Source organism: Pyrgilauda ruficollis, unplaced genomic scaffold (genome assembly GCF_017590135.1).
Source record: "Pyrgilauda ruficollis isolate IOZ18807 unplaced genomic scaffold, ASM1759013v1 scaffold9, whole genome shotgun sequence".
Classification (NCBI taxonomy): domain Eukaryota; kingdom Metazoa; phylum Chordata; class Aves; order Passeriformes; family Passeridae; genus Pyrgilauda; species Pyrgilauda ruficollis.
Genome location: NW_024531043.1, coordinates 2,937,998 through 2,957,805, shown reverse-complemented (window position 1 = coordinate 2,957,805; position 19,808 = coordinate 2,937,998). Strand labels below are relative to the sequence as shown.

Below are 19,808 nucleotides of genomic sequence, written 5' to 3'. Positions count from 1 at the left end.
GGATAAATTAAAAATCTGGGTTATGTATAAGATTTTATGGGTTGGGAGGGCAGGGATGTTGTTTTCTGAGACATTACCGATGCTTACTAGGCCTTGTGGATGATCCCGTGCTCCAGCTTTGATTCACAAACTGTGTGCTGCCTTGCACAGCCTGTGGTACCTGAACCACTGGCCAGCCTCAGCCTTGAATCTCAGCTCTGAGCTGAGCAGGAACTGTTTGTGCTTTCTGTGCTCCCTGGCTCCTGCTACTCTGCTTTCTGAAGAGATGGATGCTGCCTCAGTATTCTGAATAGTAGCTGAGATCATGCTTAATCTCTCCCAGGCTGGGATGAAGGAACACCAGAACTGCTGCTCTGTGTCTCAATAACAGCACACCCTGTTACCCAACAGTGCTGATCTCTTTGGAGATTTGACCTTTCCCCCCTGCACGTAAGACATATTATCACGTATATTTACCCATACAAGCCTAAAGGCCTTAAAAACCTGAAAAGTTCTCAGAAAAATTTATTTCCATAAATTAAAAACACACACAAAAGAAACAGTAAAATTTTAGATGCACACAATATTGAACAGAAACAAAATGCCAAGAGCATGATGGAGGCTAATGGCACAAATGTACAAATTCTCATTGAGCTATTTGTTACCTTGATAGCATCATACAGACTTTTAATCCACAGTTACTATCCATACTCTAGAAAAGCACCTGGAACATAATATACCAAAGGCCCACCTGAAATAAAATACAATGAATGAGAACTGCTTGCAGGAAATCATTTCCAGCAAGCACCAGAACTCAAATGTATGCAGACACAAGCCAGCCAGGCAAATGCTGCTCCATACACTAAGGAGCCTTAGCTGCTCCAGTCATAGCATGATGAAAACAATGACTTTTTTCTTCTTCTTTTTTTTTTGAAAATGATCCTTCTATCTCTGACAATCAGCAAATTTAGCAAAGAGCTGCTTGGCTCAACTAAGAGACAGGACATGGCAAAAGCTTTGCAATCCTTCTCAAGCTGTTCTGGTCATCAGTCTGTGCTGTACTTTCATAGTGATATAAAAACATCCCCACTGGAGTGGATCCACTTAATGAAAACATATCCTTCTGCTAGGGATATATGCAAGACCCCAAAAGATTAATCCTCTACACTTTTTTCTTTTAATTAGCTGTGACAGAAGCAGCTCAGAATGGCAAATGCCCAGCTTTTGCCCAGTCATCACTCCCAGTGTACAAGCAGCAGACACAAGGAACATGGCTGTTCCATGAGTGCTGTAAACAGAAACAGAGGTGGGAAAGGAAAAAACAAAAAAGTGCATAAGCAGGACTGACACCTGTATGCTGGAGAGGGGAAGAGATGCTTGGTCTCCACTAGCTTACACTGTCATACAAACACTAAACCAAAGAGAATAATGCTGTGTGTTTGGGTTTCCACAAACTAAGGTCTGGGAGAAGCTGAACAACTGCAACATCATTTTGTAACTCCTCCAATTTCTGTAAACCAAAGAGTATTTGAGTGTTGTCTCTGCTCTGCTCTCTCCACTGCAGCTTGTAGGAAAAAAAATTCATAAATCTTATTTCAATGCAATCAGAAACAAGAGAGAGCAGGGAAGAAAATTAAAAAAAAAAAGACCCTAAACAAAACAAATAAAACCCAACATAACCCAAAGGAAAAGACTCAACACATTCTATCTTTTGAAGCACATCAGAGGTCTGAACTTCTCCTGGATCCAAGTCTCTTCTCCCCCCCCCACCCCAATCTTTATTTCCTTGAAAGCTCCAGTAAGGTTACTGCAAGCCTCCCACATGAATAGAAGGTGAATGAATGCTCTGTAAAAATCCCATTCTATAGCATAAATCCATAAAAATATATCTCTCACTCTTGCTACCGCTGCCAACTAGTCAATAATTGGGCTAATAAGCCAACCTAGGGAAACTTTCAAACATTTTTTAGGAGGCAGTTGATCTTTGTTTTTTAGGAATTTCTTTTTACAAAAATAAAGAGGATCAATTAGAATGTTCTATAACAGCCCAGTAAGTTAACCAGAAAAATACTATGTCAATATGTTCAAGGTTTGTCTTGTTATTTTACCCTCAAACTCCAAACACTACTACTCTAAGTGTGCACTCCTCTCTTTCCTTCAGTCTTCCTGATTAAAGATAATTAGCCTTCAAAACAAGAATATAAACTTCTACAAATCCCAGCACAAGCTGGGAGCAAAACAAACCCAGATCAGATTTCTTTCAAGACTCAGGCACACACAGTGTAATAATTCTCTTCCATTTCTCTACTCTCAAAGCTCTGCAATTCAACAGATTGCTTGTTAACATTTAGTTTTCTGTTTGGTCAGTAATAGAAGTGGTAGAGCAACAGAAGATAATGATGGTATTTGCAGTCCTGCATTTATTGGGACTTTATAAAAAATATCCACCCACTAGGTATTTGCTCAATTTGAAGGTAAATAGAAACTCTATTATATGGGTAGATAAATAAGAAAGTGCAAGTTCAAGTGACAAGTGAAAGAAAGAACAGACTAATTAAATTTGAGCATCCCAGCAACAACAGCTTTGCCTGAATAACATCTCTAGGCACTAAGGGACAGAAATTACCTGAACAGCAGCTAGCATTGGAATTTTGCTTCAAGTTAAGTGTAACAGAAGTTATGCCAGAAGGGAGCTCTCTTCCTTCCGAAGGCAGAGCTGAGAAATTGCCCAGTGCTGCATCAGACAATTACATATGGCCTTACCTAACAAAAACAATAGCCAGTGCTTTGTACAGCACTGGCTATTATGTACAACAGTGCTACACAGAGAATAGCTAATTATGAGCTACAGCAATTGTAAATCTAAAATGGTAAAAAAAACCAAAAAACCCCCCAAAACCTTCTTGTTGACATTAAAATCAAGTTAGTGTGAATGGAATTAAAATAATTTTAAAACAAGTATCAAAGATTTTGCTGGTCTTCCCTGCATGCAGCAGCTCAGCTCAGTTAAATAAAAATCTCTGCCTCTGTATCCTGCAGCTTAACACCCTCATGGACCAATTACCTTTTCCTCTGGAGAAGTTGGCATCAGCCAAGTAAGTAAAAAAATCTGCTATTTGGGAAAAAATAGTACTGGGCACCATTTTTCCTTAAAACATCACCTTTTTTGAGTTGAATCATGTTAAAAGAAGCATGTACAAAGTGCAAGTTATTTAATGTCTAATTATGTGGGGCTTCTGCTGCCTGGAGCCTGGAAGGGCAAAGAAACTTAGAAGGACCCTTCTAAGTTAACAGAAGGAAGAAACAATTGAACATAAGCCTAGACAGCTACTTTTAATTATCAAAAGGTTAGTGGTATATCAAGAAGGTGTTTGCTAGAATTTTTCTTTTTCAAACACCTTATCTCTTTTGTCAGCTTGTTAAAAATAGCCATTACAGTAACAACAGCAGACTCAAATGTGCAAATGATCTGGAGTACAGAGTTCTAGCATCACTGAAGGTGCACTACTTCCTCCTTGACACTCCTACTCTACCCCCAAAAGACATATAAACATAATTAATTAAATATAAGCAGTTATTTCCAGAGGTTGAGAAAGGAAGGGCAAATTTCATGTGGCTGTGTTACACTCAAACAGGGACTTAGAAGAATCCCTCCAACAGCATTAAAAAAAAATATAGCACCTTAAAGAGGGTCACAGCCAAAAACTGATTATCAGATGTTAGAACAGAGTGGCAGAGTAAGGTATGAAGAAGTCAGTAGATTTCTTCCAAGAAAAAAATCCTAAAGAAGCTGACTGGACCGTTTCCAGCTAAGTGACTCCCTCAGATGCTGGAGGCCTGCTCCTGCTCAACCTCTTCTGCAAAAAAGGCTTCAAGGTCCATTAGCTTCTGACTCAGAAGAACATCTAACTCTGCACTCTGCAGTGCAGCTCTTTTTGCTCGGGTGAAACTACCCACTGCTTTGATTTTGCCTCGTGTCTTCCTTTTCCGGGGAAGAGTAAAGTCCTGAAACTCAAGAATCCGCTTTCTCTTTTGCTGGCTGACAGAGATCAAGTGTCCATTCTTCTCCTTGGGCTCCTCAAAGATTGTTTCCAAGCTCCTGGTTAAAAAAAGAACAGAACTCATGAATACCTTAGCAGCAGCCACCTTACACTGACAGGGAGACTGGGGGATTTCATAACCCAGGTAAACACACCTCTAACTTTTACATTTTTACAGCTCCTCCACACACCTTACACCTCCTGCAATGCACATTACTGCCAGCTGAGTTGTTATTGCTGCACAGACATTTGGATAGAATCTCTGTATTTCAGTTCTAAAGCACAATTATAGAATCTTAATTTTACAGAATAAATAAGTTTGAACATTTGATAACAGGCCAAGATTGCTGGTATTTTAAACAACATGTAATTCCCTTTGAATTTTGGAAAGTAAGTGCTGTACTTTGATGGAGACTGGAATGAATGGATAAATGAAAAAATATACAAATCCATACTTAAACAGCTGCAAATTCTTAGTTCATATTCTATTTCACTTTTTCACATCCAAACTGTAAAAGATACTATTTTTAAATTAACTTTCTCTAGCAGTTTAAACTAGACCAATTTTAAGAATATATTTCCCTCTTAGCTTTCATCTCCTCCTCCCCCCACCCCCCTCCCAGTTAATTTACATTTATCTCAAGTTTTCTTATAGGAAGCAGAACCAACCTGGCAGGAGGAGGGGACTTATAGTTCTTATTTGTGTAAATTTCTTCTAAACTAAATTCTTTCTTCTTAAGCCTGAAAAAGTAATGACAAATCAATCTAGAAGGAAGAATCTCAAAACAATGTCTCTTCACAGCAAGCAGATTTACAAGCAACAAGTACTGTTTGCATTCTGTGCCTAAATGCTAACTAATTATGCTTTAACTAACTGGGGACAAATAGGAATGAAAAATGAGCTCAGGAAGCACATAATGTCATACAGTGTTTTTATAAGGTTGGTGTCAAGACTTGCACTTTCTGCAGAGATCAATACTTCTTCCAGCATTCTATGATGCTTTGAAATAATGATGCTCAAAAGGGGAAATCCCCTTCACTTTTTTGTGAAAACTGAGAAGAAGTCTTACAGTTTAACAGATTAATACTTCATCTCTTGAGACTGATTTTAGTTATTGACAATTACCAAGGTATCTCTGAAGAAATGCATTCTGTTGCCAAAGGTGGTACCTGTGTTTAGGACAGAAGTCATACGAGATGAAGTATGACTGATCTGACCAGTATGACTAGCAGGAACACTAGATGACTGATTGGAAAACTTTATCATCATCTGGCACTGTGATTCCCCACACTTTCACTGAACTAATGCTTCCCTAAGATCACACCCCAAACAAAGAAACTGTGAAAAACTCAAACACAATTTGCATCAACAGAACTTCCTAACAGATCACTTCACCTCACTGTGCACTGCAGGTTGACTGATTTTCACTTTATCAAAAAAAACTTTTTCTTCTTTGGAAAGATGATTGCATTGCAGCTTGCTTTTTCACATTTTGCTAAACTCCAGTCAGTAATTTTGATTGAGTTGATAGAGCTGTGTCAATCATTTCTTGTAAAGGAAGTAAACATCAGATGTCACTCAACTGGGGCTGTATAAATAGTGTGGTAAGAGAAGCATTTATTGAAATAATTACATTCATAGGCTTTGAGTCCATTTCAGAGGTACTGCTCACCTTTTTGGTTTGGGTAGTCCCATTGGAGTAAGGTTAGGGTCTGGCTTAGGAACAGTTTTTCTGATTCGGATCTGTGAGACTTTCTTTGGCCTCTTTTCTGGCTCAGTCTTAAGAAAGAAAGATGGAAAATTAAAATCAAGGAAATTAAAACCATACTAGTCAAGAGAATTCCCTTTTATTCTGAATACACATTATTTATAGAATAAACATTCCTCTCTGGCTTGCCACCTTCTTTCTGCTTGAATCAAAGCAAGCAGCAGCAGAGAGTAGGACCTGCAGCCTGTTTTCTCTCCTCATCTTTAACAGTTACTTGATAATATCCAGCAGCAGCAGCTTCAGCTTCTGGAGAACCAGGAGTCTGAGAGATGTAAAATATAAAATGAACTCACTTTTTTCAGTTCTGTGTCATCTTGGGATCTCAGACAGGGTGGAACAGAAGCATCTGCTTCATCAAGCACAGGGATCTGGAGCTCAGATGCTGAAAGCCTGGGGGGAGATGGCAATGACTCTGGAAGTGCATGAGGCTTTGGTAACGGAGGAGGGAATGAAGTTTCCAGACTGTAACAGAGAAAGAAGGGAACACATGTAGATTGATACCCAACTGATAATGCAGCAGCATTCCATGCTCTCAGGAGATGTTTCTAAATTGCAGTATGGGCACAAAAAACCAACACATTTCACAGAAATTGCCCAAGTAAGTGAACTCTGGTACATAAACACAGACCAAACCTGCTGCATCCCACATTGATACTGACACCAACTGAACTGCCAGAGTATTTGAACATGCTTTTAAAACCCACTCTTTTCATACAGCTAAACAATATACAGCTCTATATATCAACTAATAGAAAGGGATGAATCCTCCTTTTCTGCCAGCAAATTTATTTGACACAACTATTAATCACACTTTTGGTTTACAGATGAAATGTAGCTTTGATACCTGCCATCCCTAAACTTACAAGGAACAGAAAGAAGTTTCAGCATGTATTGTCCAGTTGCTAAGGCAGAAAGGACTTCTATCCAAGTAAGGAGTCAAATTTCTATGCAAGTAAGGAGTCAAACTTCTATAGTTTCACACATTCATTTCATAAGAAGTGGCACAACATGGTTGGAAGTAACAGAAGTGTTCTGTCCAATGTTCTGTGCGGTGTTTGCATAACTGCCCCTCCGCTCCTCCATTTCATCACTCAGTCAGCTTACCTCACCCACTTCTTAATCAGAAAGCTGTTCTGGCAGTGAATTGCCAAAAGCTGAAAGCCAAAATGACATTAGCAATGGCTTTCTGAAGAAGGTTATGATCCCACTACTCAGGATAAATACCAGCATCCCAGGTACTCACCGTATCGCATGGCCTGCGCTCTGCAGTGCTCCCATACTCTGTACAGGTGAGTGTGGTAACATGGCACAGCTGGGTCAAAGAGGAATGGAAAAACAAAACAAAACAGACAGAAATTAGGTCTACACTATAAAAAAATGAGGGAAAAATTATTAGTATAAAATGGACTGTAAGACAAGATGTTCATATCAGGAATGAGAATGAAAGGCTAAAATGATACAAAAGAAAGCCACATCTGCTGTTTAGGCAACTAAATTTCATTGTTAGGGAAACTGTCCTGCTTTCATTTTAAAATGCTAGTAATGAGAAAAGGAAATAAAGGCAAAGAAAGAGAATGAGACAGTAATATTAAAAGTCATAATTATTTAGTCTAAAAATTGTAATTCTTTCTATGAAAGTCTATTTTCCTTATTCAAAACCCCAAGTTTTTACAATTAAAGTAACCAAAAACCTTGAAGGATTTGGTTACTAAAGAAAATAGTGCATAATGGCAACAGTAACAGGTAAAAGGAAGTACCTCCATTAAATTAACTCCCTGTTGTCTCCAACTCCCACAGCCTGCAATACCCTTACTTGATTGGAATAACCAAAGGCCTTTCCATAAGGGTTTGTAATTACCAGAATTCTATGGCATAAAAGTCAGCACAGCAGCTCTAAGTCTTTTGATATTAAGCTTTATTTTTGTGCCCACACTGTTAACAGCAGGAAATCACTCGGGACAGCTTTTATTACATTCAACAGCAATTCCTGTATTTGCTGTTCTCTCTAACCAACAGTGAAATGTACTTCACTGTTCTAAAGCAAAGATGTTACAGCCAGACTGGAGTTCTACAAAGGAAATGAAAACCAGCCATGCTGGAAGCATAGGGAAGTCCAACAACACATAAAGAGGTCAGAAAGACCCACTTATTGTGTTTATCACTTATGTCAGAACTGTAACCTTTTGTTTCAACATTCCACTCATTATTCCAGTGTTACTGGAACTTGTATTGATAGTGCACCAGAGCCCTCTCTGTTACAGACAGAGCTTATTGTTTTATGCAATAATACTACAAAATTACAAGGACAGAAGGAAATCACTTTAGAAATTTTTAATTCAAATAAGCATTAATTTAAAAAAAACTTCACTGAAAGAATGCTTTTATTATTGACAGTGGAAGGGACAGTGGAAGTTAGGCAGGGCAACTACTTTAGTTCCTTGTTCTCCTAGTTATTAAGACAACTAATTGTGGATGAAATATTTTAAAGAGAACAAATCTTTTGCAGATGAAAATGGCCTGCAAGGAACTTTATTATTTTTCTGATTTTTAATTATCCTAAAACAAGGCAAGAATTCTGTCATAGAGCGAGCTGAAAAGGTTTTTATACTGCACCAAACATACCTCTTATATTTATGTACCAAACATCTGAGTGGGACAGATTTACATCTGCCTCATACACATAGTTGTAAGGTATTTTAGAGAAAAAAAAACCCAACCAAATTGAGGTTTAGGGTATTTTAACTCAGGATTATTTTTCACTTAAAGTGAAAATGTTTGATTTGAATACTCTCCCTTTGGGAAAAAGATCACCACTCATAACAAAGCACGCTCTTTTCCAATGACTCCTTACGTCAGGAATGAAATCCTCTTAGACATGAGCTAACTGGATATGCTGTCCTGAGCTGCTGAGGAGCCTGCAGACCTAGGGATGGGGGAAAAACCCCAGGTTCTGATCTCCCAGTCCAAGGAGAGCATGCCTCAGCAACACAAAATACTGAATTCACCTTATACACACAACTACGTTTTAAAAAGACGTTTCTTTTGTTTTCAATAATGTGTTATTTTTAAGTTTAGTTCTCAAACTGACCTTTATTGGTATGATCACTTTCAGAGTATGGAATGAAAATAGAAGCAAGTCCCATAGAATGTGCTGCAAAAGTTGTCTCTATGCCATTATTCAACTTAATTCTTTTAGTGCAGACAACTCCAGAATGGAGCAGTGCTTTCACAAGCTCACTCACACCTTTGGCAGACATAAGAACTTAAACTAACAAGAGATACACTTTTAGGTATGTTACCCATTTATACAAAGCAAAGTGCATTTGTTATCTGGCAAGATTTTTGGTTACATTTGTGTCAATCTGTGACACAGGCTAAATTCAACAGTTCTCTACAGACAACCACACTAATCAAAACAATTAATTAAACAGACTTTGGTACAGTGATCATGAAGCTCTCTGCCCAGTAATTGCAAGGTGACAAAATCAGGGACTGAACTTCCTTATGTTACTAAGGGATAAAGGGCAAAATCTCTGCTCAAGGGCATACAAAAATCCTGTAACAGAGCTAGGAACTTCTTTCATTCTTTTTATTAGCAAAATGATCTTAAATGCTCATAACAAAGTAAAATTAAATATGCAAAGTAGATTTCAGTCCTCTTCCTACTCGTAACAAGATTGACACACAGAGAAAAATTCATTACCAATGTTAACTGGAGCTACAATTGCTTGTGCCAACATCACATATGAAAAGCCATAGCATGCATAAAGAGGTTTAAATTAGCATAGAATGGTCATGGAATACAATTGAAAATGTTACTGAATGACACCCCCCGCCCTTTACAATTCTTCCTAACCTGATATTGAGCATTTCACAGTGGTTCCAAGGAGTATTTGTGGCTCAGACCTCTGAAAAAAACTTTCCTACCTCAGAAATCCAGTTCCTCTGCAGTCACTCTGAATAGACCTAATGAAGTAGCTCACCTTTTGCATTATATACTCTGATGCATGGTGTGTATATTTTGCAAGGGAGAAGAAAATAGAGTTAGCCATTCTGCCGAAACAGGATAGTATTAAAGAAGTGAAGGCAAATATATTTAAATTCAGCTACAGGACTGTTTCTAAGAAAGGATCTTCCACATTGAGCCATTCCTGGAGCAGAATGTGTCGATATGGAACAGGAGAAACTGACCCTCCAGCGCAAGCTGCGATTACCCTCTCCCTCCCAAAAAGGAGCAAGAATATACCCTGCACACATTTAATTTCAGAAATAAGTTGATGGGTTTTACCTGTTCTCGATGCCCACACTTGGCTGCCACTTGCAGTGACTGGAATGGAGAGGAGTGATTTCAGAAGGACGGGCAGCAGGACCGTGCTGACTCCATATGGACAACACCCTGCCCAGTGAGTATGGCAATGAGGAGACGAGCTCATCGGATACACACCTCGGGAACCTGTCCCCTTTCAAACCCTGCGCCAACTGCGATATAAACAGTCTCTGGATGGTAGGAATATGACTGGTTAAGTTTCTTCTTCTTGTCCAAATCCTGTAACATCCAGGGGAAGAAAGTGCTAACACTGTGTGAAGGCCAAGCGTGGAACAACCTCCTCTTCTTCCAGCTACAGTGTTTCTTCCAGGGTCAAGATGAACAGCAACAGTCCTGGGGGTTGTTGTGGAGTGTGAGGAATGAAGCTCATTATTTACACAGGAATCTTCCTGGAAAGCTGTTGTTTCTGAACAGCTCTGAGACAGGAGAAAAGATAAAGTCCACTTTGAAGCTGGTGCTGGAGTTTCTCTGAAAACTGGGCTGTGATGTACAGAGTGCTGGGATGTAATCCCTCTGAGGTCTGTCACAGGACTGGAGTCCAATTTTATGTGAAAAGAAATTGGGAAAACCGAGGTGTCCAAGAAAGAGGCTGGAGGTTTGTGGCTTAAGTCTGAAGAAAGTATTTTGGTAGTTTCTACAGGATAAAGTGCCAAAGGCTGAAAGCTGAACATCTTGGTGCACCAGCTGTCAGCCCAGCGTGAGTGTACGTTCCTGTTAATGCAAGAAAAGGCTTCCAAGAGATTTTTAGATCTACATTGGCTGTACCTGTCACCCACTGGAAGAATTTCAGAAGAATATGGCAGAGGTTCTAAGTTACGGCTGCTTTTGGCAGGGGCCAGGAGCTTGCTGGCCATTGCAGACAACTTGCTCAACAATAACAATGCTGGTTCTTTGGTACATTTTCTGAATTTCAAGCTGTTCAACAAACTGCACCTCTTGGCCCTCTGTCTTGGCATATGTGCAAATCTCATGGCTGTTTCCTTTTCCACTGTCGGTGGTTTACATGGAAAGTACAAAGATTCCAGAAGTGGGTTTTCCTGTTTAGGGAATATTTCCAGGGGAATCTCAGAGACAGGTGAACTTTTAATTTGTTTTATTTTTCTTATGGTTTTTAGCTGATACAATGTGGGAACTTTTTTGCATGTCCTTCCAGGTTGTATTTTTAATGGAAGAGGTCCTCTCAGTTTATTTGTAGTTCCTCTTCGTTTATTTGTCGTTCCAAAGGCACCAGGGATCCCATCATACCCTAAATTAAGGTTCAGGCTTTCCATTTCTGAATCCTGAGTCTTCAAAAACTGTGAACTAATAAAATCTGTGGTAATCTTTGGCGTTTTAACTTCTTGTAAAGTGCTACATGGTTTACTTTCACTGCCTCTTGCAGCAGCAATCTCCCCTGAAGCGCCTCCAAACTTTGTATTTCTAGACGTCATCAACTCAGCTGAAGAGCTGCATAAGAGTTCAGAACTGTGCAACATATTTGGTTGCAGTATGATTTTTGCTTTCTCCTGATGTTTTAACTTCTGTTCTTGTTGTGCCTTGCCCAACTGAGGTAATTTCATCTTTCCATACTTCTTTTGTATAAATACTTGACGTTCCTCTATTTGATCAAGTCTCTCTGAACATAAAGCCCTATTTTCCTTGCAAACTGCACGAGTTGGTATTTTGTCCTGACCTTCTGTTACTTCCTTTGCATTATCTTTGCTCCATGCATTTAATTTGTAAGGCACACACACTTCACTGCAAACCACACAGTTTGGGGATGGTTCTTTGCAACTGTCTGATAGTGTGCTCAGAGGTGGAGAAAATGTGGGCGTTGTATCATCCTGCACTTCTGGGGCAGCCTCTGTGTCAGATACAGCTCCAGGCTCACAATCATGCACAGTTTCTGAAAGTACACTGGTACCTGCTAAGTTTGGGAGCTTTGTATCATTTTGTTTTTCTTTTGAAAGATTATTTAGTTTGGATCTTGGGATTTCTTCCAAAACCTTTCCATAATTCTCAGTCCTGAGGGGGACTATTTTGCTACCAGACTCTTTAGAATCTTCCAACAAGGCCCATGGACAGTGTTTGGGCAACCTTCCTCTAGGGAGTACCTCTTTTCCGATCATCTCTTCTACACAGGTATTCTTAAGTTTCTCTTCACCAGGAGGACTTTTTGGTGAGCTCATGTCCACGTCTTTCATGGTTGGCGTGCAAAGCCCCTCACCTGTCAGACTTTCTTTGCTGTGGGCACAAACTCTTGAGCTTTTGGCACCATTCAGAGATCCAGCTGCTGATTCATTCCCTGAAGATGGAACCTCAGTATTGCTGGATTTTTTCTTAACAGAAATTGTTACAGAAAGAATTTTTGTCATTGAAGTATCTTTGCTGAATTTTTTGTCTGCAGATGAAACATCTCTTTGTGTATTCTCAGGTGACATACACAGCTTTTCTTTCTCAGGCAGAGAGATGTGAGAGTTCAGAGCTGACACAGTTTCTGAATCCACCCAAGTCTTACTGGAAGTTTCTTGGATGTCAAACTTTTCAGAATAGGATGCATGAATACCCCTTTGATCATCAGTTTCTTTACCAGGCTCAAAAGTTAACTGCAGGCAAGAGTTATTTAAGATAGGATTTACACTCAGACTTTCTCTGTTTTCTATATCTGAAAGCACATTTATATTTTCTGGCTTATCTGTAGCCTTAAACTTCTCTTCACCAGGAGGACTTTTTGGTGAGCTCATGTCCACGTCTTTCATGGTTGGCGTGCAAAGCCCCTCACCTGTCAGACTTTCTTTGCTGTGGGCACAAACTCTTGAGCTTTTGGCACCATTCAGAGATCCAGCTGCTGATTCATTCCCTGAAGATGGAACCTCAGTATTGCTGGATTTTTTCTTAACAGAAATTGTTACAGAAAGAATTTTTGTCATTGAAGTATCTTTGCTAAAAGCTGAAGATGAATCATAATTATCTCTTTGTGTATTCTCAGGTGACATACACAGCTTTTCTTTCTCAGGCAGAGAGATGTGAGAGTTCAGAGCTGACACAGTTTCTGAATCTGCCTGAGTCTCAACACAAGATTCTTGGATGTCAAACTTTCCAAAATGAGATGGACCAACACCCCTTTGAGCATCAGTTTCTTTACCAGGCTCAATAGTTAACTGTGGGTGAGAGTTATTTAAGATAGGATTTATACTCAGACTTTCTCTGTTTTCTGTATCTGAAAGCACGTTTATATTTTCTGGCTTGTATGAAAGACTCCCATGAATTGATGAAGTGGAAAGAAATTGAGCACTAATTTTATTTTCCTGGTTCTCCACCAACCACTTTATCTTTGGCAAAGATTGCTGCATTTTATTTCCTGCGAACACCAGCTCTGCTGTCTCTTTTGCACATTGGATAAAACGAGCCTGCTGTGAGCACTGTGGTTTGTCATCAGAAAAGTTTCCTTCAAGAGCTCCTTTATTGTTTCTTTCATATCTGTTCTCATGTTCTTGTAGTCTGATTGTCTTCTCTTCAATTAGATGACTTATGGAGTCCATGTATCCTGAAGAATCTTCATTTTTCACACCAATTAAAGAGTCCAAACCCATGACATTCTCTTGTACAGCTCCTTTAAACCTGGCTTCTCTTGCACCTTTATGGTCTAACAGAGGCAGGTCACCACCTGTTTTTAGCAGAACCTCTTCACTGTGATTAGGATCAGTTCTGTCTCTTTCCACAGAACTTAAGGTTTGTGAGCCAGTGTTTGGTTGGTTGGTTAAACTTTCTAAATGTTGCTCACTGCCCAGCACTGGGACATCAGGCTCACTCTGACGTGGATGAAACTGATTTCCCAATGGACAAAGGGTCTGTTCTGTTTGGCCAGCATGTTGTGTTGGAATGTTCACGTTGCTGAGTGCTGGCTGTGGATCACAGGTTGAAGTGCTGCACTTGGAGGGATCAGCTGTGAGCAATGGCATTTCTTCCTGCTCATGTGTGTCAAGTTCTCCCTTCCATGGGCCTAACAGAGAGTTATAAAATCCAAAATTATGAGCACAGGTGTTTTTGTTCAAATATCTGACTAATAGCCGTTCACTAGTCCTGTTTCTCTTATTGCCTTCAGGAGCATTTGGGGAATCCACAGCTCTTGTTTTATCAAATTCATCTGTCTGGGAAGCACACATGCCAATGTGTCCTTTTGGCTCATCTCTGTCACAAACAATTTCACTGCCCATTACTTTACAAAGATCAAATTGTTCCACAACCTCCATATTCTTATTTGAGACCTCATTTCTTGCCAAGGTAGCAGTAGACTTCTCTGCAGTATATGCTGAGCAAAACATGGTTTTTCCTGTGGGAATATCATTTGTCCCATGCAGAGCTATACCTCTGTTGCCCCAGTCATCTTCACAAAGAAGAGATCCACGTGCCAAAGAGGAGTGTGCTTCTGGAAAGATGACTGACTCTTTACTGTTATATCCTGATGAAGACACTCCTTCCAAATTATCATTTTCTTCAATCTTACCAACTTCAACACCAAAAGAATGACTGTTCAGGAAAACTTCATCCACATGTGTACTCCCTGATAAAATACAAGAAGTACTGGCAGCTGTACACGGTTTTTTTATACTCTTACTATTACAAAGCCATGTGTGACAATGTTCATTTTCTAAACCAGTGATCACTCTCTCCGTATTTCCTGCAGAAGATTTTATATTCATTTGGGATACTCTGCTTGCTGTATTAGGGTTATCAAAAGTCATGGAATTTACAGAAGACTTGAATTTGTGTTTATGAGGCAAAACTTCAGCGACTTGTTCTGCTGTTGTTCCAGAAGCACCAATTAATTCTTTTCTAGACCAATTATCCCAAGCCTTGTCCCTGCATGAAACTTCATTGTTAGTACAAGGAAGACACTCATTATAATGAGGTTCTCTTGATTTTTGTAAAACAGGAGGTAGAGTTACATTTAGTGTATAAAACAAATTTGTTTTCTTCCCAGTGGATAAGCTGTCATTACTATCAGCTTCTGCAGCTCCAACTAAACCACCAGCCAACTCTTCTGATGTTGTATTGCTCTCAGATTCATTTTCAAGCAGTTGTGCCTTGGGTGAGTCTTTTTCTAGCTTGGTACTAAGATGAAGACAGCTGTGGTTACTGAGAGGAGGGATTTTATTGCCAGTACTATAAAAGCATGTGTCTCTCTGCCCAGTTCCATGGGAAGCAATGTTACTTATTTCCACCCACAAACTATTTTCTTGTATATCCTTCTTGCATGGGTCACTGACAGAGAATTGCCACTGGTCCTTTTTCAATTTATCACCTTCTGATGGGAATATTTTATATTTCTCTTTTGAGAACTCAGGAGATGAAGCAACAGAACTAAAAACTGGAGAATGACACTGCTCAGAATTAGCAGCCTTTTGAGCTTCAGGCCAGCTACAAATTTCAACGTTATCTCCCACAGCAATTTTTCTCCAGACTTCAGCTGCTTCTTCAGATTCAGAGCTGTATGATTTTCCTATAGTAGCAGTTAATTCCCTAGGATCAGTTTTTGCACTAGATAATCCTTTTTTCCTTACCACCAAGATCTGCTCTACTGGTACAGATGTGGAGGTTTGGTTTTTTAAAAATCCAGTTCCATGATCATAACAAGTGTGATGTTTGATGTTTTGGGGAAGGTACTTCTGGGGGGTTTCACTGATAATTCTGTGAACTGCAGAACTGCTTTGTGGTGGCACATTTCCAAAGTCCAGATAACAGCTGCTTTTCAGAACTGGACATAAAACTTCAGAACTTTGTGTGGAGAGTGTTCTACAGCTTTCTGCTGAGAACGACTCGTGAGGTTCATTTTGTTCAGGTACAGGACCCTTAAAGAAGTCATAAGCATCATTTTCTTCATCCTGCTGACAAGTCTGGCAATTAGCAAATGACGTATTGAATTCATGAAGAGGATTTTGTCTGGATAACTTTTCTTCTCTAACCTCCAAAACAGATACACCATTCCCCCCTGTTCTCAATGGCATGGCAGCATGGGCTTTTGACCCACTATAGTCCCTTGTTTTTTGTGGATGATCTGTAGCTGCTCCAATGTCCATGACTTTTAAAGGCTCTAAAAAACCTAATATGCTGGTTTCTGACACCCCAGCTCTGGCCATGACTGTGTCTATGTCTGAGCATTGATTGCTCTCAGGTGGAAGACCTTTACTCACTCTGTCATTCCTGTATCCTGCTTTACTAAATATCCTAGGCCCATCAGCCTTCATACCTTGTACTTCTTCAGTGAGCTTTGGCAGAGTTTCAGCTGTCACCTGAACATTTGCTTGGTTTTCTTCTGTATAAGAAAAAAATAAAGCAAATCAGAACCATTTGCTAAATTTAAAAGGCATTCAGCTCATTAAGTACCTTTTGTTGTACACAACACTCCATGCAGTGTTGGTTATCAAAATGTTCTTAAAAGTGATAATTGATGCTAACAATTTTACTACAAGTCTTTAGAGGAAAAAACAAACTACCACAAAGCTAAGGCAACAAAACCAATCCTTTTCACTACAGAAATTCCCATGAGCAGCAAGCATTCCAAGTCCTGTACATTTCAGATTCCTCTAATATCAAGGTAGGTGAATGCAGGTCCTGTAATTTAACACATAGGGAACCATGGCCAACATTAAAATAATGCTTATTTGTAACATCAAAATTCAACATAGGCTGGGACTTGATCTGCTCCAGCCTAGAAACAGGCTGGAATTGTGTGACCCTTTCCATTTCTTCTTCCTTGGAGACATGTCTGTCAATAACTCATCCATAGGAAAATAAGACATAACTCATCTGCCCAAGCAATTTGGATTATTCATAAACTTTTTTCTGTAAAATCACAAAGAAGGTGCTAATTAAAAAAAATTACAGTTACTGTAGAATATCTTCATACCCAAAACTTTACAGGGAACACATTTACTCAGACTTCTGCAGATCTTTTCCCTATTTTCTAGCAAGCAACAAGACTAGATGGCATTTGTCAGCTAAATACAAGTTTAGGTAAAGATAGCAAGGGGGGAAAAAGAAAATAATTACTAAATTCAGGAAAAGTGACCAAAGTACTTGGAGCTATAAAACTATGGAGAATTATAATGAAATTAATAATTACTTTAACTGTCCTCTTTCTGCTTTTAATTTCATTTTTTAGAACACTCAAAAATGAATGAGTAATCCTTATATATATATATATATATATATATACATATATATATATAACTAACTACCTGTGTTCCTCAGAGATCCTGCAATTTCAGTGCAATAAGTTCTCAAAGACTTGGCCTCTTGCTCTTTTAAGCGAGGGTCCTCCTGAAACAGGACAGAAATATGGTTAGACATGGTAAGTTATGGTTAGATAGAAAAATGGTTAAATTTTCTGAAGTGTTTCATGTCTCAGGGACTGCATCTGCTCATCTGAGTTAGTTCAAAATAAGAAATTCACTAAAAAACCTCCAGACACATCAGCCTTAGCCAGAGGCAGACTTCACAAGGGCTTCACACAAGCACTGAGGATATTTAACAGCAACGAAGTCTTGTGATGTGGCAGCTAAAATGTAAGCACATGGCTTAAAATGCAAATTGTTGAAAATTGGAATGAGAAGAGTAATCCAGTCTCCATGTCTAGTTTACATCCCCAAACCACTACCACTAGACTTCTGGAAAGTTGTGTGCATTTTCTGTCTCTACTAGAACTTGCCTTCTACTGTTCCTTTGGCTCAAAACTACAAACTCTGGAAAAGGTGACCTAGATCTGCCAGCAAAACCACCAACCCATGATCCCACAACCAAACTACCTGCATTTAGAAATATGCCAAAATTCACCTTGAAAACGGAATGACTATAAAGAATTTAATAATTTTAATTTCACAAAAATGATAAATCAATTTTTTAAAACAATTTCAGATAAATCAAACAGATATCGAAATTTGGGACTAAACACACAAAATAATGCAACACCCAATAATTAAGGTAAAGCACTCAGCTGTGCACCTTCTTCTGTTACATATCTGCCTTACACCATTCCAAAAGTATTTAAGCAAGCAAAAACACTGGCACTTTAAAATACTGCTGGTCTGCTGAACTATTGTCTAATTTTTCACTGGACCCACAATAATCCAGATACTGACACACACACACCCTGGATGTGCCCAAGGCCAGGCTGGACGGGGCTCTGAGCAACCTGGTCTAGGGGAAGGTGTCCCTGCCCATGGCAGGGGGTTGGAACAAGGACCTTCAAGGTCCTCTTCCCACCCAAACCATTTTATGATTCTATACTAGAAGACACAAAAAAGAACCAGGAAACCCACTGCCAAACCCACTGCCCAGTGACTCTAACCCTAAATTCAAATTATCACGCAGGGATTCATTTCTGCATTCACTTACTTGTTCTGACCAACTTCCCCCCAGAGTTAAAGGGCAACATTCAGCATGATGGTCCTCAGCACCTTGTGCCTCTTCATCTTCTTTCTGGTATCCATCACTAGAACAGTCTAGTTTCCTAAAGTGTCTTTTTCTGCTTTTTTCATCCTCTGCAAGGTCTCCAGCCTGTAGTAACTCTTCAGGAAAGGATTCTGCTGGCCCATGAGAAATCACCTGGAGCATATCACCCAAATCCTCTGTCTTCGGGCAGAAGTTCCCAATGGCAGAAGTCCATGGCCCATCCCTGTGTGCCAGCACGGGTACTGGCCCATCAGACTGTGCATCTAAGCCAAGGCTGGGCCCCGGCACTGCCATGGGTTCCCTGGAGATGCTCTCTGGCAGTCCAGTGTACAACTCCTCTATTGCAGCAGACACAGAAGAGTCAAGGAGAGACTCCACCCCAGATGAGAGCATCAGGGCTGGTGAAGATCAGTTGCCCTGAGCTTTTCAGTTTATCCTAGAAACAAAAGCAACGTTAAATCAACGTACATTGGATTAACCACAGAAAACCCTGAGCTGCAAGGGACCCTCAAGGATCACTGAAATCCAAATTCTGGACTAGATTAAAAGGAAAAACTTAATTCCTCAAGACTCAAGTATATATGTTTAAGAAAGATACTTCCAAACATGTCTTTAAGAAAGGAGCTGAGAAAGATTTGAGTATCTAAGAAAATGCATCATGAACAAATGAAGAGAGCAAAGCCAAACAGATATTCCCAAGCCTCATTTTCACATTCAAACATCTCCCTGCAGATTTAACCACATCTTCTGAATAACCTAAGAAGAGATTATAAAGCAAATAATTGGGACTTGTATCAGACATCCTCCTCCTTCACTAGAACTAAAGCAGTGTTTGATTTCCTGGGATTTTCATGAGTTTCTACTCTTTGGAAAAAAGCTCCAACTTTTCTTCACATTCTCTGCCTCAAACGAACACTGTCTAAGCCATCAGCCAGCAGACTGTGCCTCTCATGTGAGCACTCGGTGCTGTCCCGCAGTACAGAGCATGCCTGGTGCCAGGACACAGCCCCGCTCCCGGATCCTCCTCGGCCCACAACCGAGCGCCCGGTGCAGCTGCTTTGAGAGCTCGGCTCAGGAGCTGCGGCCGCGCTGACACCGCTCCTGTCGGCACCGGGACAACCCCGACGTGAAAGCGCCGCCGTCAAATCGCTCCTGGAGGCTCACGGACAGGAACGGGCCAAGGCAGGCCTTTAGAGGAGCATCAGTCACTCAGTTTACCGCAACACGGGCTCAGCAGCCGAGCGCTGTCTGCGCTCCTCT

At 40.0% G+C, this 19,808-nt stretch overlaps 1 protein-coding gene across 3 annotated transcripts; it reads right to left on the bottom strand.

Moving 5' to 3' along the window:
- Positions 1 to 488: 488 nt before the first annotated feature.
- PRR14L (proline rich 14 like) lies at positions 489 to 19,228 on the bottom strand. 3 transcript variants are annotated; one of them, XM_041488551.1, is made up of 9 exons: positions 18,492 to 19,228; positions 17,336 to 17,417; positions 12,814 to 16,410; positions 10,077 to 12,258; positions 7,032 to 7,100; positions 6,082 to 6,250; positions 5,693 to 5,799; positions 4,689 to 4,760; positions 489 to 4,078 (listed from the first exon to the last, which is right to left on the bottom strand). In XM_041488551.1, exons 1-9 carry the CDS (start codon positions 18,939 to 18,941, stop codon positions 3,802 to 3,804), a joined length of 7,005 nt encoding a protein of 2,334 aa, XP_041344485.1. In that variant the 5' UTR covers positions 18,942 to 19,228; the 3' UTR covers positions 489 to 3,801. The 3 variants fall into 3 exon arrangements, with proteins under 3 accessions (XP_041344485.1, XP_041344486.1, XP_041344484.1); XM_041488552.1 differs by having other exon boundaries at positions 10,077 to 14,097; positions 16,345 to 16,410; XM_041488550.1 differs by having other exon boundaries at positions 10,077 to 16,410.
- Between the last annotated feature and the right edge of the window lie 580 nt (positions 19,229 to 19,808).